This window comes from Epargyreus clarus, unplaced genomic scaffold (genome assembly GCF_041222505.1).
Source record: "Epargyreus clarus isolate Ecla_fem2 unplaced genomic scaffold, WU_Ecla_fem_2.2 ptg000018l, whole genome shotgun sequence".
In the NCBI taxonomy this organism is placed as follows: domain Eukaryota; kingdom Metazoa; phylum Arthropoda; class Insecta; order Lepidoptera; family Hesperiidae; genus Epargyreus; species Epargyreus clarus.
In genome coordinates, this window is record NW_027332226.1 from 6,473,196 (window position 1) to 6,491,444 (window position 18,249).

At 32.1% G+C, this 18,249-nt stretch overlaps 1 protein-coding gene across 1 annotated transcript; it reads right to left on the reverse strand.

Moving 5' to 3' along the window:
• Positions 1–3,778: 3,778 nt before the first annotated feature.
• Positions 3,779–17,157, reverse strand: LOC140749422 (transmembrane protein 145). The gene is made up of 7 exons (XM_073082451.1): positions 16,472–17,157; positions 15,425–15,700; positions 12,961–13,120; positions 11,562–11,699; positions 10,441–10,696; positions 9,966–10,070; positions 3,779–8,975 (listed from the first exon to the last, which is right to left on the reverse strand). The coding sequence occupies exons 1-7, from the start codon at positions 16,957–16,959 to the stop codon at positions 8,830–8,832; spliced, it is 1,569 nt and encodes a 522-aa protein (XP_072938552.1). The 5' UTR covers positions 16,960–17,157; the 3' UTR covers positions 3,779–8,829.
• Positions 17,158–18,249: the final 1,092 nt, after the last annotated feature.

Sequence of the window (18,249 nt, forward strand, 5' to 3'; positions counted from 1 at the left end):
TACGCAAATTGCAAGTCTTGAATAAACTTGTAAACATTTCATAAAAAAATACTGAATGTTAGGGCGAGGAGATCTCTTATTTTATTTACTTTATTGAACATTTTGCGTATATTCGTTTACGAATGCCATTAAATGCAAATCTCAGTTATATGCCATTGTTCTCATTAGGGTTTTATTTTAGGGAAACTATTGCCTTTTTTAACAAAGCTTTTAAAATCCGTTTTGATATAAATATTTGGCCGCAGTCAGTTATAACTAATTAATGTTAATCGATGTTCTAACTTAAAGAGTAATTTTTAACTATATTATTATATAGGCAGCAAAGAAAAGTTACCATAATCACTTTTACAGATACATTGTTCTGTAGGCATATATGTATTCCTAATATATCCTAGGTTAAATACCTAAATTTCTTTATACTAATATTTTCATAAAATAATGTAATAGAATTTTATGTTATCATACGTTCACGCAGCTCAGTAATATGACGGGTTATCCTGAATTGGTACTGAAATATACGCGATGTATAGATAATCTCTTTCCTTTGGGAATTTGGTTAAATATTGAACTTACATAAAATATGCTTTGTTCGCTGTTCCAATAAAAATAGTTCTATAATAATTAGATAAAAATATTATTCTATGGAAAATAATATTTACGGAAAGAAATATCACTATTTGCACATTGTATTCAGTAATCATTATAATTATATTAATCCCAGAGCAAATACACTACACGTTATGTAGTTAATGGCTACGTAGTTAAGATACATATTTTTAATTGGTCACAATATTTAGAATAAGAAATTTATTAAATTATTATGATATTATTAACATTGTAAACCAGATGTAAATTTATTTTTCTAGTTCTTCTTTATTGAATGATAATATAATAAATTTATCAATATGCACATTCCTATTCTATTGATATAATATATAATTATTTTAAGATGAAATATAAAAGTTCACAAAACATGAAAAAATAACTCAATTTCTAAGTGATTTCCAGAGAGTATGCCTGTTATATTTAGAAAGAAAAGGTATATTTTAATAATATCTCATAAACATTTCATGTAAGTATTTATTTAATTGTTAATTTAATTTATATTTTATGAATTTAAAACAGAAATATTGCTGACTCGTATAAGATTAATATCTTATAAGAGTTATGTATCTGTTTATAGATATAATGTTATTTATTGTTATTAGATTTTATTATTGTAAGGCAATATTTGGTGTCTGTTCTTTATTTTAGGCTGAATGTGTAAAAATGCACTGAAATCATTGATTATTATAGACGGCGACCGTTAAAGTTTACGTTATGTACATCAAAGTGAGGTTTGTTTATCTCTAAAAGTAATGTTCTGACGCAAAATACTAATTTTGGTTGCCATCACGATCTATGTGGTCTATCCGTGCACAACGGAAATAACCGTTGTTTATATTAATAGATTTTAAATTACCAGTGGCGGTCCGGCTTTGTCCTCAGGGGTTGCAACGCATCTGTGGCCGACCTCAGATTGGACTCTTTATCTTATCTGGAGTTGATTATGGGGTTGGTTGTGATGTATTTAGCGGCATTGGCCACTTAGTTCGTTTGCTCTTTCTACATTATAAAAAAATGTACAGTTTTTTGTAACCTTTTATTGCAAGGATTTTAAATTCTATAAAAGAGTAGAAGTAGATGTTTACACGCATTCTAAAATTGATTCTTGACTATGATGACGTTTCAAGATGTCTATCTCTTCGTTACCAGTATTATCCGCGTTTGGATATTCGCCAGGAAATTGCACGTTTAAATATTTCCGGTATTATTATGTGTATGTTATATGTATAAATACTTCATAAATATCAGCAGTATCCCACCGTCACTGATAAACAAGGACACCGTTCACTTATGAACCGAGTTACCTAACAATAAACCATATGCGTATTAAATATATAACGACTTTACTAATTTAGGACTGTTTTTTTCTGCAAATTTTGCTTAATATTCTTATTCCATTTAATCTGTAAATACTACGTTTAATTACCACAGTGAGTACTTTTTTCTGTTTAAACATTTATGGTATTAATGCATTTTCATATTTTTATGTACTGTCAGTATTTAATTTTATCTTACATTTAGATAGGTCCTGCTTAGAATGTTGGACAAGTCCCTCAGACTCGTTGTAAAAGTGGTTTATGGCCAAATTATGAGCATTCTAAGTAAACATGTATGTCTATAGGTACCTACTATTTCTTCGCATAACTTCTATGAAAAATCAGATTTATGCAAATATGTCTGATATTGTTAGCAGGCATTTACTCGGGTAGATCCGTTCACCTTGCTTCACTTATGTGGCTTCCAGTACGAGGCCAACCTCTGTATATTATTTTCATATATATTTAGAACAAAGCTATTGGCAAGAGCCTCATCATATTAATCCGATTAGTCGATTAATCACTCACCAGAGCTAAACAGATAGGTAGTTTATTTTTTCAAAAATATATCCTAAACCTTGCAAGTAACACATACCTAATCAATTTTACTTTCAAATATTGAAAATTTGTAATGTCTAAACTTTCCTAAATTTATATTTTTGTATAATTAAGTTAATTAAGTGCTATTAAAATAATTATATGACAAGTTGTATTACATTTCGTACTCTCAATAATTGTCAAATTTTATAATACTATTGTAATTGTTTTGAATTTTCATGTTTTAAAATTAGTCTGTTTTATATAAAATTATAAGAACATTTCGCGAATTGTGCTATTAATATGTATCACAATGAAAGCGCAAGTAACATCGCTAACGATCACGTTTAAATGCCATAATATGCTAACAAGTGAATGAATCGACACAATACTTATTTTGTTAGAGGTAACTTTAGAGTTAATGTGGGTCACAGTCAGGGGTTGTCGCACGGATACGTGTAAATAGAAAATAACAGTGCTCTGTTCCTACTGGAAAAACGCAGAATATTTAAATATGTAGTACCTGATTTACTACGTAACAAAGAATAGAAAAAGATACTGAACTCTTGCCTTTGCCGATTTATATAATATATAATATAAATATATATAATACATATCGAGTTATAGTCATTGAGAAATAGTTGTGCAGTAGGTATTGGATTTCAAAACATTTCTGCTTTAGAGACAAAGCCACAATATATGTGAAACACTGTATTACACCATGTTCGTGTATTTCCGCAACTGCGCTTTCTTTGTGAAACATATACCTTTTATTTATTGAAATACTAACTTTTCAAAATATTTTATTGAAAATTTTTAACTTCTCGTGTTCCGCCTGTGACTGTTCAAAGAGGAATTAAATGTTACACATTCCTGTGTAATCTATTTATTACACACATTATAACTGTCGATCTAATTAAGTATTAAATATTGTATCTACTTAGAATTTCTCTGTAGTTACAAGCTATTGTCATACATATTATATATAAAATTAGCAATTAATTTAAACCTTCCAAAATACGTGCTGTGCTAGCTTCACTTCGTTTTGTATTTAATGTATGTAACTATGTGTGGAAAATAAATTATTGTTGTTGGCTTATTGCTTTTCACTTAAACAATCCTTTTCATTCAATCCATTCAATTCATATAAAATGAATAGAAGAGTGCAATAAAGCTCTTTTACTTAGAATTAAAACTGGTAAAGAAGATAGTTTAGGGGTAACTCTTTTTAAGCAGTGGAATATATTTTAATTTCATATGTATGCTACGGAAAACAACTGATAATACATATCCACGCCAAAAGAAATAAAATCAAAAACTCTATTTTCAATGCACATTTATTTTTATTTCTTATGACTCCTCTAGATGAGGTGAAATGGCTTAGGGAAATAATTATTAAACTATTCACTAGACAACACTACACAATAAGATTTAATACTAAAATGGTATCTGTATTACAGGAAATGTATATCGTACAACGAGCTGATCGGAAAAAGATAAAAGTACATTTTAGATAATTTTTAACAATATTGACTAGACCAATTTGATTGTTTTAACGTTTTCTGAATACCATGAAGTATTTTAATACTGTTGTGGTATAATAATAAGGTAACTGCTTGAATAGCATTTAAATTCAGAAAGCATTACGTGAATACTATGCATGATTGATGTTTTCTAAAATTTGACACTTTATGAACGTAAACATAATGCGTATACATTTCCAGTAATATAATATACACAACGACAAACATATAGAGATACCTACAAATTCAAAAAATATATCTTTACAATAACCAAAAATTATAACATATCTATTTTATGTTGTAGTAGAGGAACCTATCACAAAACATTCTATGTACAATCGGGGAAATCTTAAGTATAAAATTAAAAAGAGGGTAATTAATAAGTACTATTTAACCATTTCACTGATTTAACAATAGTGTTAGTATCAAAGACATCACATTTTTAGCCAGTGGTACTTATTCATATGAGTCTTCAATAAATTATATTTACTTTGTCATTTATTAGTTAATAAAGTTATGTGCAATATAGATAATTAATTAAAACCTTTTTTATTTATAACCTATTGTTACTTGTTACAAAAATAAGGCAAACGATTGACTATGTTTTTTACATAATAAGGCATTTTACTGTATGTATATTATAAATCAAATACTTTTATATAAATGTAATATACCATAGAATATAAGTAATAGAGATTTCATGCGATGAAACAATAAAGAAACGATTATCACATAAAACATACGGGATTAAATTTTAGTATTTCAATTGGTACAAAATTAATGAAAAATAACAAATTAAACTTAATGCTTAATATTAAGTTTAAATTATTTTAAGTTGCCAAGAGAGAAGGCGTACAATGGAATGTTTTATTTTTAACATAATTTATTATATGTAGCATTGTGCTATATTTTGAGAAATAATTTACGTCTAATGAAATAAATAACAGATCATTTATGATTATCGACTAGGAAGTTATATGATTTTGCAAAGCTCAAATCAAATAAATAAAAAAATACAAAGTAAATTAACGTAATAAATATTCTGGCAGTGGTCCATATGTAATAATAATATGTAATATGATCCATATGTAATAGTAATAAGGCCAATATTTGTAAAGCGCCAACGGACGGAAAAGAAACAAGCTGCATTGTGGACTATTGGACAATGTTCTATGATGCGAAGTGTCCCAATAATTTTAATATAATAATTGTAGACAATTTGACTTTTTTTATCGAGCTCAACGAAACCAACGAGAAATAATGTTTGATAGATATAATATAGATTCATATAATACGAAATTACATACAGTTTATTACTAAGAAAAAATAATTTCCATAAATGTCTTATATAATGTTACCAAAAGTAACAAAGATTTTTTAAAATCCAAAATATAGCACAACACTATCATATAAATATTATTTTTTGTTCATCTTATTCATATACGTCAAAAGCACACGTGAAAGTAAATTTAAAACATAAAATTTGATTGTTAATAATGTACTTAATAAACATTACATATTATTTACATAAAATTACAAAATATTACGTTATCATAAGACACATTCGACCATAGTCTACTTTACAGTACAATATGAAGTATAATTTGAATAAAAATTGCAGTTACCTTACCTGCTACGATACTCTCATATGGGTTAATCATAACCTGAAGATAGTTTCAGGATTACTGTAATAGATGAGGCAGCAGTGAGTACTAAATTAACGTTTGAATTTTTCAATTGACTCTAAAATATTCAAATAATATATTTGTCCTGGAGCCAAAAATTTTTTTGGATGGTAAAACAATTGAACGGGAAAAAATTAGTGTTGTCTCTTTTACACCTATTGCAATCACGGTATTTTTGTTCATTTAGATTTCTGCTGATATACTGTAGTCTAAAAATTTCGATGGATAAATCTATTTGTTTTGCCGTAATTTGTGGATATTTTGGGTCAAGTTACGCTTGGAAGAAAATTTCGCATATCAATCCTGACCGCAACAATATTGTCTTAGATAGACAAGTTAATACGGTCGTAAGAACCCTTATTGGTTGTCAAAAAACAACGCTGGTGAGACAGTGGCACAATATCCTCGATCGCGGTCGTACCGATCATCAAACAGAACTCACAGCACAATACCGACGAACACCTATAAAATTTCTCAAATCATACATGCACACATACAACATCGCTTATAAAATATTATCTTAACTTTAATAAATTCTTTAACACTTTACTCATTCATGAGATACAACACTCGTGCAGTAAATGATATTCTAATCTAGCTGTTTAAAAGGAATCTTTACACATTGGCACAATAACATCCAACATTTACTAATTTTATCATTATCACTTTTAAACTACTTACACTATCTAATTGTATAATGTAACACAAATGTCCAATAACTCGAATTTAAATAAGATTAAGGAACTTTTTTAACTTCTAAATTAACCTTTGTTCTAATTTAGAATAGGTATGTACTTACATTCTGATCAGTACTTGTCATTAAGGGTGGTTGTACGTAGGGTGAGATGACTATACATATACAACAATGCAAGGGCAGGGACTTCTCAAATAACTTTATAGGTATTTTAAGTAACGATATTTGAGAAATAAAATAAAGACAGTTGTCTGGTTCAATTAAAGCTAGAGACAACATATGAAACACGTAACATGACAGACAAAATAGTATTTAGCTATACAATGTGTATTCATGTATTTATATCTATATATAAATCGGCTGAGTAGACACGGACCGTGCCTATCAAAACATTGTATAAAAAAAATAGGATTTTGTCTGTCTTGTTTAATGTCTATACAAATTAACTTTAAAAGTATATTACTTGGGTCAAATTATGTATTGGAATTGGAAAACATTTTCAAAGTTTCTAGCGGCAAATATTTAGGGTGCTTTTTGAATATACAAAAACATAACGTGGCCAGTAATAATTTGTACTATTATATATCTATTAAAAATATAACTGATGTACAATAAATCGCTACGAAATTGGTCCTGCTTATTCTGTGTATGTACGTATATAATGACAGCTTCACTATGCACTACACTTCGTTAATGATTTATTAGAAATAGATACTATCATGAGATACAACTGAATTTATTGAAGTTATACTACTTTTGGCGTGTTTTGGAAAACAGATCATAGTGTATGTTACCGCGGAACGAAATTTAACGCACCGCGATGTAATATAATATGATTTATTTGTATTATTTATTTTCGTCTATTAATCGTTTGTTCAATTAAAATTTATTTAAACACACCAAAGAAGTATAACTTCACACGTGCGTACATAAGTACACACACTTAAACAATTAAATAAACACACATCGAAATTATATTCCTACTTGCTATATAATTTACGACACATCAATTAAAATACAATTAAAAAAAAATACTAGACAATTACACTAAAAACTTAACTTTTACGTTTGTTCTCTATGAACGTTTACACTAAAACATAATATTCGAAGTTCCCGAGACGCGATAATCGAACACATTTGGAATACAAAGGTATCGCGTTAACATTGATTGCGCGAATAACTTTGTTTTATCTATACTTCAGTGCGAAATGATTCTAAAATATGTGTCACGCGAGACACCTAACTTGCATAATTCCTCAGGATCATCCACAGGGTCTATTTTTGATTGTTTTTATGTATTCAAATTACCAAATATCATGCAATCTCAATCTTAAAGCCTCTTTAATACATAATGTATCCGACGTAAGGGAATCAAGCTTAAGATCATTTACAGATTGAGTATTTACGATACTATATCTAGAATGTAATAAATAGCTGCCGATGTGAACTGAGAATAATCGTCATACATTAGGCCTCATCACACACTTCAACCATTATCAGATTTTAAATACATATATCTAATAACCTGCCCGTATCACGGTAAATTGGATTACTTTCTGTGGTCCCTATGAATGACCCCAAAAGTAAAAACTGCGCGTTGCATACAAATACCGAGAATCGATACAATGCTTCAATGTATACTTCGCTTAACTCGACACTCGAATAGTAAAATGAAAATCAATAATTATCATCCTGTGATCATCGTTTTGTTTATTTTGGCTATTAAAGTCATAATATTCTATACGGATAACGACATCTTCGCGCGATACATATTTCAAATCGTTCCATCATACACGACAATCAAATAAACTTCTTACTCAAGAAGCACATGTTTGTTATGCATCAGTCAAATTGATCTTAATGAGAATACAAAACTTACATATCATTTATGTAACTTATTAATTCTGACTTCATTTACGGTATATTTGGAATTGATTTCTTAATATATTTAATTCCAACTCGTGTCGTATGTCGTTTACGCGTAGACATAGGTAATCATTGAGAAAATATCTCAAGTTAGTAGCCTCTATAACCTTGGAGTTACGAGATGACTGTTGTGGTTTTAAAATTACCTTCAACTCGTATGTCATATGTTACACCGCATACACACACTTTTAAGACATCATTGAGACAATTTTCTCTGCGTTGTCACCACGGATCGTCACTATAAAATGACCCCTTTTTAAAATATCTCCATCTCATATAGGTATGTCATATATCATATACTACCTGACCCGGCAAACTTTGTACCGTCTCAGAATCTATTTATGAAATATATTTCATATTTACTCACCTTTTATACCTTCTCTGGACTTCCACAAATAAAATTAGCCAAATCGGCCCAGTCGTGCTCGAGTTAGCTAACGAACAGCAATTGATTTTTATATATATAGATGTCGCGAATGTATCATTTATGTCACGATGCAAACACTTCAAGACAATATCTCCGAGGTACCAGTGGATTGTTGCTATGAGATGACCCCGTTCCTGTGCGGGCGGGTGAAGATAACGTCTTCCTCGTCAGCATTGATGCTCTCAGCTGCCGTTAGTGCGACAGTGTCGCTGTGCACCACGTGGGGCGACTCGTTGAACTCGTCCAACTCCTCTATGCCAGCTGTAATGTGAACGCATTTTATTATATACTAGCTTTTTACTTATCTATGGCTTTTACCTGCAGATTCGATTCAGAGAGGTCGATGACAATAGTCGTTTTATTTATCCCTCGAAAACAGTACAGCGTACACAACAGTACTACTTTTCGGGATAGATTTGTAATGTAAAGATATTTTTAAAATTAAAGAAGCAAACGAGCTGTCTGATGGTACGTGGTCATTGACGCTTGAGGATATCTGTCACCAACTTCATATATGTCAGGAGACATATCATACCTGAAGCTCATCACAGATGCGTTGAAACTCTTGAGTGCTTTGTTTTTTTTTTAATATGCAAAAAACTGTTCGTCGCGGTTTCACGTACATTTAAAAGTGTACTCGATATATGTCATGGGTTTCATTTTATTTGCTTGATACCCTAATTCTTTTTCCAAAATAAAGCTATATAAAACGTCATATAAATTCAGTAAAAACTAGTAAAAGGTCGTTATTTTGAGATTACAAACAGACGCCTAAATATAACATTTATTTGTATAGATAAGCAATATTAATCACGACCGAAGTAATAAAAATCATAAACAATACAAATAAAACGCGATTAATATGTGAACAAGTACCGGAAAGTTATTTACTAATGACTAGATAAATAAAATATATCACTAGGCTGCCTGCTTATCTATTCAGTTATTCTATAGATATACATTAAACCGGCATGTCTATCTGTGATAACAAATGCTACATGATGCAGTCCAACTTTTTTTATAATATAGTAGGAGTAGCAGACGAGCATGCAGTCCACCTGATGGTAAGTGGCTGCAGCCACCCATGGACATCTATAATTCACTCCAGATAGAATTAGATATTCCTACCTGAGGTCAGACACAGATGCGCCGCTACCCCTGAGGACTAAGCTGGAACGCCTCGGAAATGTATTTCTCCATTACCACACCCTTCAAGCCAAAATACAGCAGTGCTCAACACAGAAGGATTACCTGTATAATCAGATGCAGTCAAAAGTAGGTACTGTTCAGAACGCGTCGGCCACAGCAAGTGCGCCATGACACAAAATGCCATACAGTCAGCAGAGTATGTGATTCCTGAAATTAATTTAAATAATATTAAATCTTTAGTAAATATAAAATTGTCACACAGATACAAAATGCGTATATAAAAATATATCAGACTACACACAGGGCCAATTATACAAACGAATTAAATTATCTATAACTTAGTATTCATTGCAATTTAAAATAAATTATTCATGTGAGTTAGAATTTTATTATCAGTTACATATACAATGCAGGAAAAAATGTGTGAGTATACTTGTTTGAGAAATATTTAAAAAAATATGATCAAAGCTCTACCAATACGCATTTGGCCAGTGTAGTGGATTACGGTTTAAATATCTCACACTTTGAAAGAAAATCCGTAGTCAGCAAGCAGTAGACTAAAAAAATCGCTACTCACCTAATATGAACTTAAACCGCCAGAGGGGGCTTATCTGCAAGGCAACCAGCGCTATTATCGGCAAGTATATGAACCAGACTAGGCTGGAAGCGCCGAAATGCAGCAGAAAGTTCAGCTTGGGCATGTTGTGCTCATACACCATCGTGTTGCGCAACTCCAACACGAACCAGATCATGATGGCCACACGCAAGGTGAGGACTAACCACCCCGGCCATGTCTGATACTCGTCTATCTCTTCGATTATGTCCACTTCCGTCTGGAAAATATAATTTTTATCAGTTATTTGAATATGTACGCGGCAAAAATATGAAAAACGAACATAAAAACTATACCGGTGTCGGAAAAAGAATTGCACCTTGTTTGCAGTCCATTACAAAATGACAAATCATATATCCATTAAAATGGAATTTAACACATTCGGAACACTTCCGGCCCTAGTTACATACTATTTTTAATATCGCGTCCTACGACATGCTATTTTATTTTAAGAGATTCACATTTTGTCAATTGTATTAATTAATCAGCATCGCATTAAAATTACTGCTAATCTATCCGTTGCTAAGAGCGTTTGTCCACCGCCGCCGTCACCGTACCGATACCGAGAACGAGATGACGGCGCCGAAGTAGCGGTACATACATTTACTATAGCCGCGTATGCACCGCACGTCCGTCACCCGAGCACCGTCATCCCGGCCGCCGAGATTTCGAGTAGATCGGCGTGACCGCTAGATCGGCACCGAGATTTTGACGGGCCGATTTACCAGCAATATAAAACACGTTTGATCTTGTCCGCACACTGCCGTCACACGCGTGACAGCTGGAACAAGCTAAACCGACGATATCGGTCGCGGTGGACAAACTATTGCCGTTACGTCATATTAAAATCGGACCGAAATAATCAGGTTCTCGGTGCAGTTCGGTGGCAGTGGCGGTGGACAAACGGACAAAAGTAAATGTTAAGCTGATATTTAAAGTTGAATGTTTTTCTCTGTATAATTGAAAGTATGAACATTCAATCATAGAGATTTTCCTTTATTCCAATGTCTTACGACAAGAATTCGTCCGTTAAATGAATTCTATAATGTACTTTAAGTTTCATTTCAAATAATATTAATACTTACAGTATTCCACACATATAGGGAAATATGCACTATTCCATATGCCAACCACACTCCAAACACTAGTGGTTTGTAGGTCAATTCTAATCTCGTTACTGCCCATCCCTTAGCCAATAAAAGAAGGAGCAGCATAAAAAGTGTCTGAAATTAATAAATCATACATTTTAAAATGTAAAACATATTATATATGAAGATATAGATATATATGAAATATTGAAAAATTTATGAATGATCATTAATTTTTCAATCCTAACCTAACCTAACCTAACTAATATTATGAATGTTAATGTGAGTTTATTTTTTTGTTTGTCTGCTACACTTTTACGCCTTAACTATACATAACCGATTGTCACGAAATTGACATACATGGTGTCAGGGATTTAGAAAAGGACATAGGGTACCTTTTACCTGAAAAAAATACCGTTCACAAGGTAAATAAAAACTCTAACCGCGGGCGATGCTACAGGTTAAACCTACTATATTGTGTATAATACAAAGTTGAACACTTTGTGATATATTTGGCACAAACCAAGAACCACACACAAACATACTAAATATATTGTGTTATCAATTTGGATCTATATTGTGTAAAATGAAAACTATCAGGCTATCACTGATTACTATAGAAATGTGATTACTATTGGAGATGGTCATAACTAACCAATCTTTAAATTTAAGGTATAACGTTCAACATAGGACTATGAAATAAAAAACAATGTAGACAAGTCGGTATTGATAGTATTATCAAAGAGCAATAAAATATGAATATCAGTCAAAACATTGATAAGATTACACATCCACTTTAAATGTATTTTTAAAATGGAATATATGTATTGATGATGTGCAGTTGTTATAAATGCCTATAATAAAAGTGAATAAGATAAGTGTTTGTCTGTAATTGCAAAATGAGTGTGATTTTTTTTATTACAAAGGTTTTTAAAATTGCCGTCTTTATGGGTTTATCTCCGAATCTCTAGACGAATTTTAATAGAACCTACATTTATGACACACCGGTCTGACGCGCAGAGGGTCCCGGGTTCGAACCCGGCCAGGCCAAAATCTAAATGATGAATTTAGGTTTCTGTTTCTGGGTCTGGATGTTTGTGTATTTGTCTTTATCTGTGTCCATGCCACGGTACATGGAATCCTAGTGTGGGGCGGTGAGTGTAGAAAGAAGTATATGTTCTTATATGAAAATCGAAAATGCATAAGAGGCATTCCATTTTTTTAGTGAAAGGCATAAAGGTATGTGGTCAATATGCTAAATGAATTACTATGTAAAATATTTTTGGTTAAAATATCCAAATATTATAAATGAAAAAGCATTTATCGCCTCTAAACTAACTAGTTGTGAATTCTTAACATTATGGTATTTTTAAAAATTGGTAAAAAAAATACTTACCCTGCTTAGTATATCAAGTATGTCTCCAGCTACCGAGAGACCCTCAAATCCCACTCCATCTGCGGCAAATTTCACTGTATGCACTACATTGAAGCATAGTGCAACAAACTCTAGAACTAAACTGGACGTAAATAATTTTGTAACCGGATGCCTTTGAATCCTGAAAAAAATAAAGAATGGGATGGAGTCCATAATCTTCCTAGTAAATATTAAGGACCATTGAAGAGCAACTGCACTGCAATAAGAGTAAAATATACAGAGACATGAAACATATAATAGTTTTTATCCTGTACTAGATGACCCGGTGAACTTCGTACCACCTAATTATGAGTGACTATCTGTACCTCGTGGTTTCACTCGTGTAATTTATGTATTATGTCCATAAACTACTGGTAAATATTAGGAAATGGCCACAGGAGAACAGGAAAATAAAAAATACAATTAAATAAAATTCACTCTACCTCTCTGCACTCTGTTATTTTTTTACCGACTTCAAAAAGGAGGTGGTTATCAATTCGGCCGGTATCTTTTTTTTATGTATGTACACGAATTACTCCGCCGTTAGTGAACCGATTTCAATAATTATTTTTTATTGTGTTATTTTTTATAGTAGGTTCTAATGAAATTACAAAGTCAGTTCATCATTGACTATTTAAGGGTCTGATAATGTGGCTCGGAGACAAAATATGTAACTCCTCAACCGATGGGGATATTTGAGTTGTGTTTGAAGATATTTGGTGTAAGTTCTAACGAAATTGCAAAGTCAGTTCATCATTGACTATTTAAGGGTCTGATAATGTGGCTCGGAGACAAAATATGTAACTCCTCAACCGATGGGAATAATTGAGTCGTGTTTGAAGATATTTGGTGTAGGAGGTTCTAATGAAATTGTAAATCATTGACTATTTAGTTAGGTTAGGTTGGAACACATAAGACAATTTAAAACTAAGCGGGCAGGGCGCGGCAGCGCCCTGCGAGCGGGCGGTTCCAATCAATGTAAATTCAGACCGTACCTTAATTCATGATCACGTTTATACAATTTTATATTGTATTAATATAAATGTTATTATGTCATCACTAAAAAGGGTAAAAAAAATTTAACAAAAAATACAACCGACTTCTATGTCACTACATAGTAAAAAATAATTCAAATAAATGTTGGTTTAGTACATATTTCTGAAGTCGGCGCTCAATATATTTCGTTCGAATTATTTTTTACTTTTTTAGTGACATAGAAGTCGGTTGTATTTTTTGTTATTTTTTTTACAAACACGCGAAAAGAAGTACCTATAACTTCAATAACGGTTTTTTTTTAAAGAAAGTTTATTTACTTATAGTACTCTAATCGGGTTGTTGAATAGCTAAAAATGCTGAAACAGGTGTGTAAATAGAAAGGCGATTTATAACAGTCTTAAGGGTTGATCTAAAAAAACAAACAGTGACTCAGATGCTTCATTATGTCTTATGATAATTTTCTTAGTGCTCCAAATTAACGGATATTAAATTAAAATTCCATACCCGATTAAACGACCCTAAAGGTTGATTTTCCAAAAAAGGTGAAAAATGTGTTCTATTATTTTGAATCAAAAAGCTAAATTCCAATTTTCATAGACTTTGCTTCAAAATCTGCCGATTTCTAAACGAAGTGTCTTCTAAAGCCAAATGCAAATTTTTACAGTTTTTGCTTCCAAATTAACGGATTTTAATATAAAATTCCAACCCCTACTTAACCAACTTAAGGGTTGATTTTGCAAATATCGTAAAATAGATATTTAATTACTTTCTATCGAAATCCTATCAAATACCAATTTTCATATAGATTTGCATCAAAACTGGGGGACTTTAATACAAACTTTCAACTCTTATTTATTCACGGAAACGCGGTCGAACAGGATAAAAAGTATCCTATGTCCGTCTCCTGGTTCTAAGCTACCTCTCCACCAATTTTCAGTCAAATTGGTTCAGCCGTTGTTGAGTTATAAAATGCTTCACGAAAACGCGGTCGAGCGGGATAAAAAGTATCCTATGTCCTTTTCCTGCTTCTAAGCTACCTCTCGATTAATTTTCAGTCAAATTGGTTCAGCCGTTCTTGAGTTATAAAATGACTTCACGGAAACGCGGTCGAACGGGATAAAAAGTATCCTATGTCCGTTTCCTGGTTCTAAGCTACCTCTCCACCAATTTTCAGCCAAATCGGTTCAGCCGTTCTTGAGTTATAAGTGGAGTAACTAACACGACTTTCTTTTATATATATAGATAATATAAAATAAAATGTTGTTAAATAAAATTTATTTATGCGACAATTAATAAGCCATAAATCAGCAATCAAATAAAAAAATCTTACAACTTATATTTAAGTTTTATAATCATCAAACTAAACCATACATAAGCAATAGCAATGTAGGTATTTTATAGTTAATATGAGGCAATGAAACACTAATAAAAAAATAACCAATCAAATTACCTGACAGCATAGATCTGCACAGGCAGAAGTATAATATAGCAAAGCCAAAATAGTAGATACAGCTCTAGTGTATCTTGATGGTCAAACGAGAACTGATACAGCATGGTGTTGTAGAACGAAAGGTTGGGGCTCCCATTCACCAGCCAGAAATCATATTGTATAGTCTGTGGGGTGTCCGTCAAGGTCTTGTTGTCTGTTGACGGAGCCCCTGAGTAGTGATGCCACGAACAAGTCTCCTCATCCAGGTAACATGCTACCATTGACACATACCAAAACCTGTTAACAAAGGAAATTGAGAATTATTATAAGAATAAAAAACCTAATGCTTAAGAATATAATCTATTTCAGTCCTACTATGAAGACAAATCCAATGACACCTCATATGTTAAAATCTATCAAGCCGTTTAAACTGCGCGCCAAATGATGAGACATACTTTATACAATTACTGACCCAATGAAGTCATGTAAACAATATGCATTATGTTGTATAAATATTATATGCAGTATGAAAATAAATGTAATATTTAAATTATGCATTGAGCCTAAATGAATATGGAAGAAATGCTGATAAAAGCAATATTATTGCATGGTCATATGATAGCTGTCTTGACATTAAATTTCAAATTTAAACCAGTAAATTTAGGTTAATATAGGACTTTTTATTTCTTTAACAATGTGCATGTTAAAGAAATACTTTTTATTTTTTTCTTAGCCTATCTTACTTAGTAAGATTTACATTGTTAACCAGGGGAAATTTACTGCTAGTATATATTAAATAAACCAGTATATTAATATGATTTCTACGGAACAACACACTTGATGATTCTTAACCAAAGAAATTAATTAAGATATTATTATAAATAAGACAAATAAAGAAATGCAAGCCAAATGTAAATCTAAATTTTATTTAAATTAATAAATCACTGTGTTATTAGAGATTTGTGGAGATTAGAAGAATACAATGAACAATGAACATAATCTTGCACACTACTAATAATATTGCCAAACTGTATTCATTCTTATATATATCATGAAAATAATACATACTTCGGTTCTCCAGAATTTTGAATGACATAAGTAAATTGGTTTTTCTTTATAACATTCCAAGGCATATCCTCATCTATACATAATTGACCTTTAGGGCAAGGGATCCTCCTGAACAAGTCCTGCCCATAAGCATTGCACTTTGGGTGAAAGGCAGACCTATTCAGATGTTGAAACATCGCCTGGCAAGCCAATTCCTTGTCTGGAATATCGCGGCTCTTGTAATAATGTATAAAATGCTTCCTATCTAACACTGCAAACGTTATTGGATACTTAAACTTTTCATTCGAAGTCAGATTTCCAAAAATATAACCATATGTTTCTTTTTGAAAGTGGATATCAGTCTTTTGGAAACCATATTTCACTAGGAACTTGAAGAACTCTTGCGTCGAAAATTCACCCTCAATATGAGTTGACGACACAGCCACCAAGGTAGAGCAAAATAATAAAATTATTTTCTTGTACATTTTGACGTCAATATAATGTAGCATAAAAATATAATTTCTTGATCACTTTACTTGTTAGAGAACCATTTTTGCTATAAACGTATTTCATAAATGATAATTATCACATAAATCGGTATTTTGTTTATTGTGTATATGGTTTTCAATATTATTTTGGCGTAAAGCTACATAGAAACGAAACATTTTACACGACATGCCCTAGACAGCTAAAAGACAGTGAGTATATGAAATGTCAAATTTGCTAGTGTAGTCTATGTAGGGCATATGAAAACCGACTTGTATGGCAATACATGTAAGAATCGATTTAGTAAGAAATACAGTTCTTAAAGCGGTGCGTCGCCTCAAATCCTAGGAGGCCTCCAAATGTCTATAAGTTCCTTTGATCAAATCCTAAACGTTATTATATATGTACGTCAGTACAAACATGTTAACAAAAAAAAATCTCAAAGCTTATAAAAATAGTCCAACTTCTTAAACTAGGGGCTTCATTTAACTCTTTCGCCCCGGGCCTCCAACCATCTTAGTCCACCACTGCCTTTACCACACCACTAAATATTATTTTTGTTACTATATCTGTTATTCAAACAATGATCTTTTATATCAGTCAGTAAAAAATCAATTATAGGCTATTAAAAAAATCATTATTTAGCAGCTCCAGCAGAACCCCTGCCAGTTGGTTTAATTATCTAAGCCTGCCACACCTATTTCTAATGTTTGGCTAGTAACAGCAGTATTTAATGCTGCTGTGTTTGCGGGGTGTGCAAATGGAGACACACTTTTCTGAGCCTTTCCAGCTTAATTGATTACAGTTAGAGACCTCAGGTGGTTCTAAGCCGACAGGGATTTTTTTTAATAATATAGGAGTAGCAGACGAGCATGCAGTCCACCTGATGGTAAGTGGCTACTGCCGCCAATGGACATCTGTTATGAACCCCAGATAGGATAAGATACTCCTACGTGAGGTCGGCCACAGATGCGCCGCTACCCCTGAGGACTAAGTTGGAACGCCTCGGAAAAGTCTCCCTTACCACACCCTTCAAAACGGAACACAGCAGCGCTTAATACTGCTGTTATTAGGTAGAAATAGGTGTGGCGGTGGTGCCGCCGGAGTCGAACCACCAAGGGTTTATCTATCACCACCTTCCAATACATTATACGCAATATAAAAATACTAAGTTGTTAATTAAGTAAGTAAAATTATGGTAAATGTCAAAAAAATACAAATTTCACTAACGACGACACAAAATATCTAGAATACATACATTTTCCATAAGAGATACGACTTGGCAATTTATATACCCTTAACATTTGTAAGTA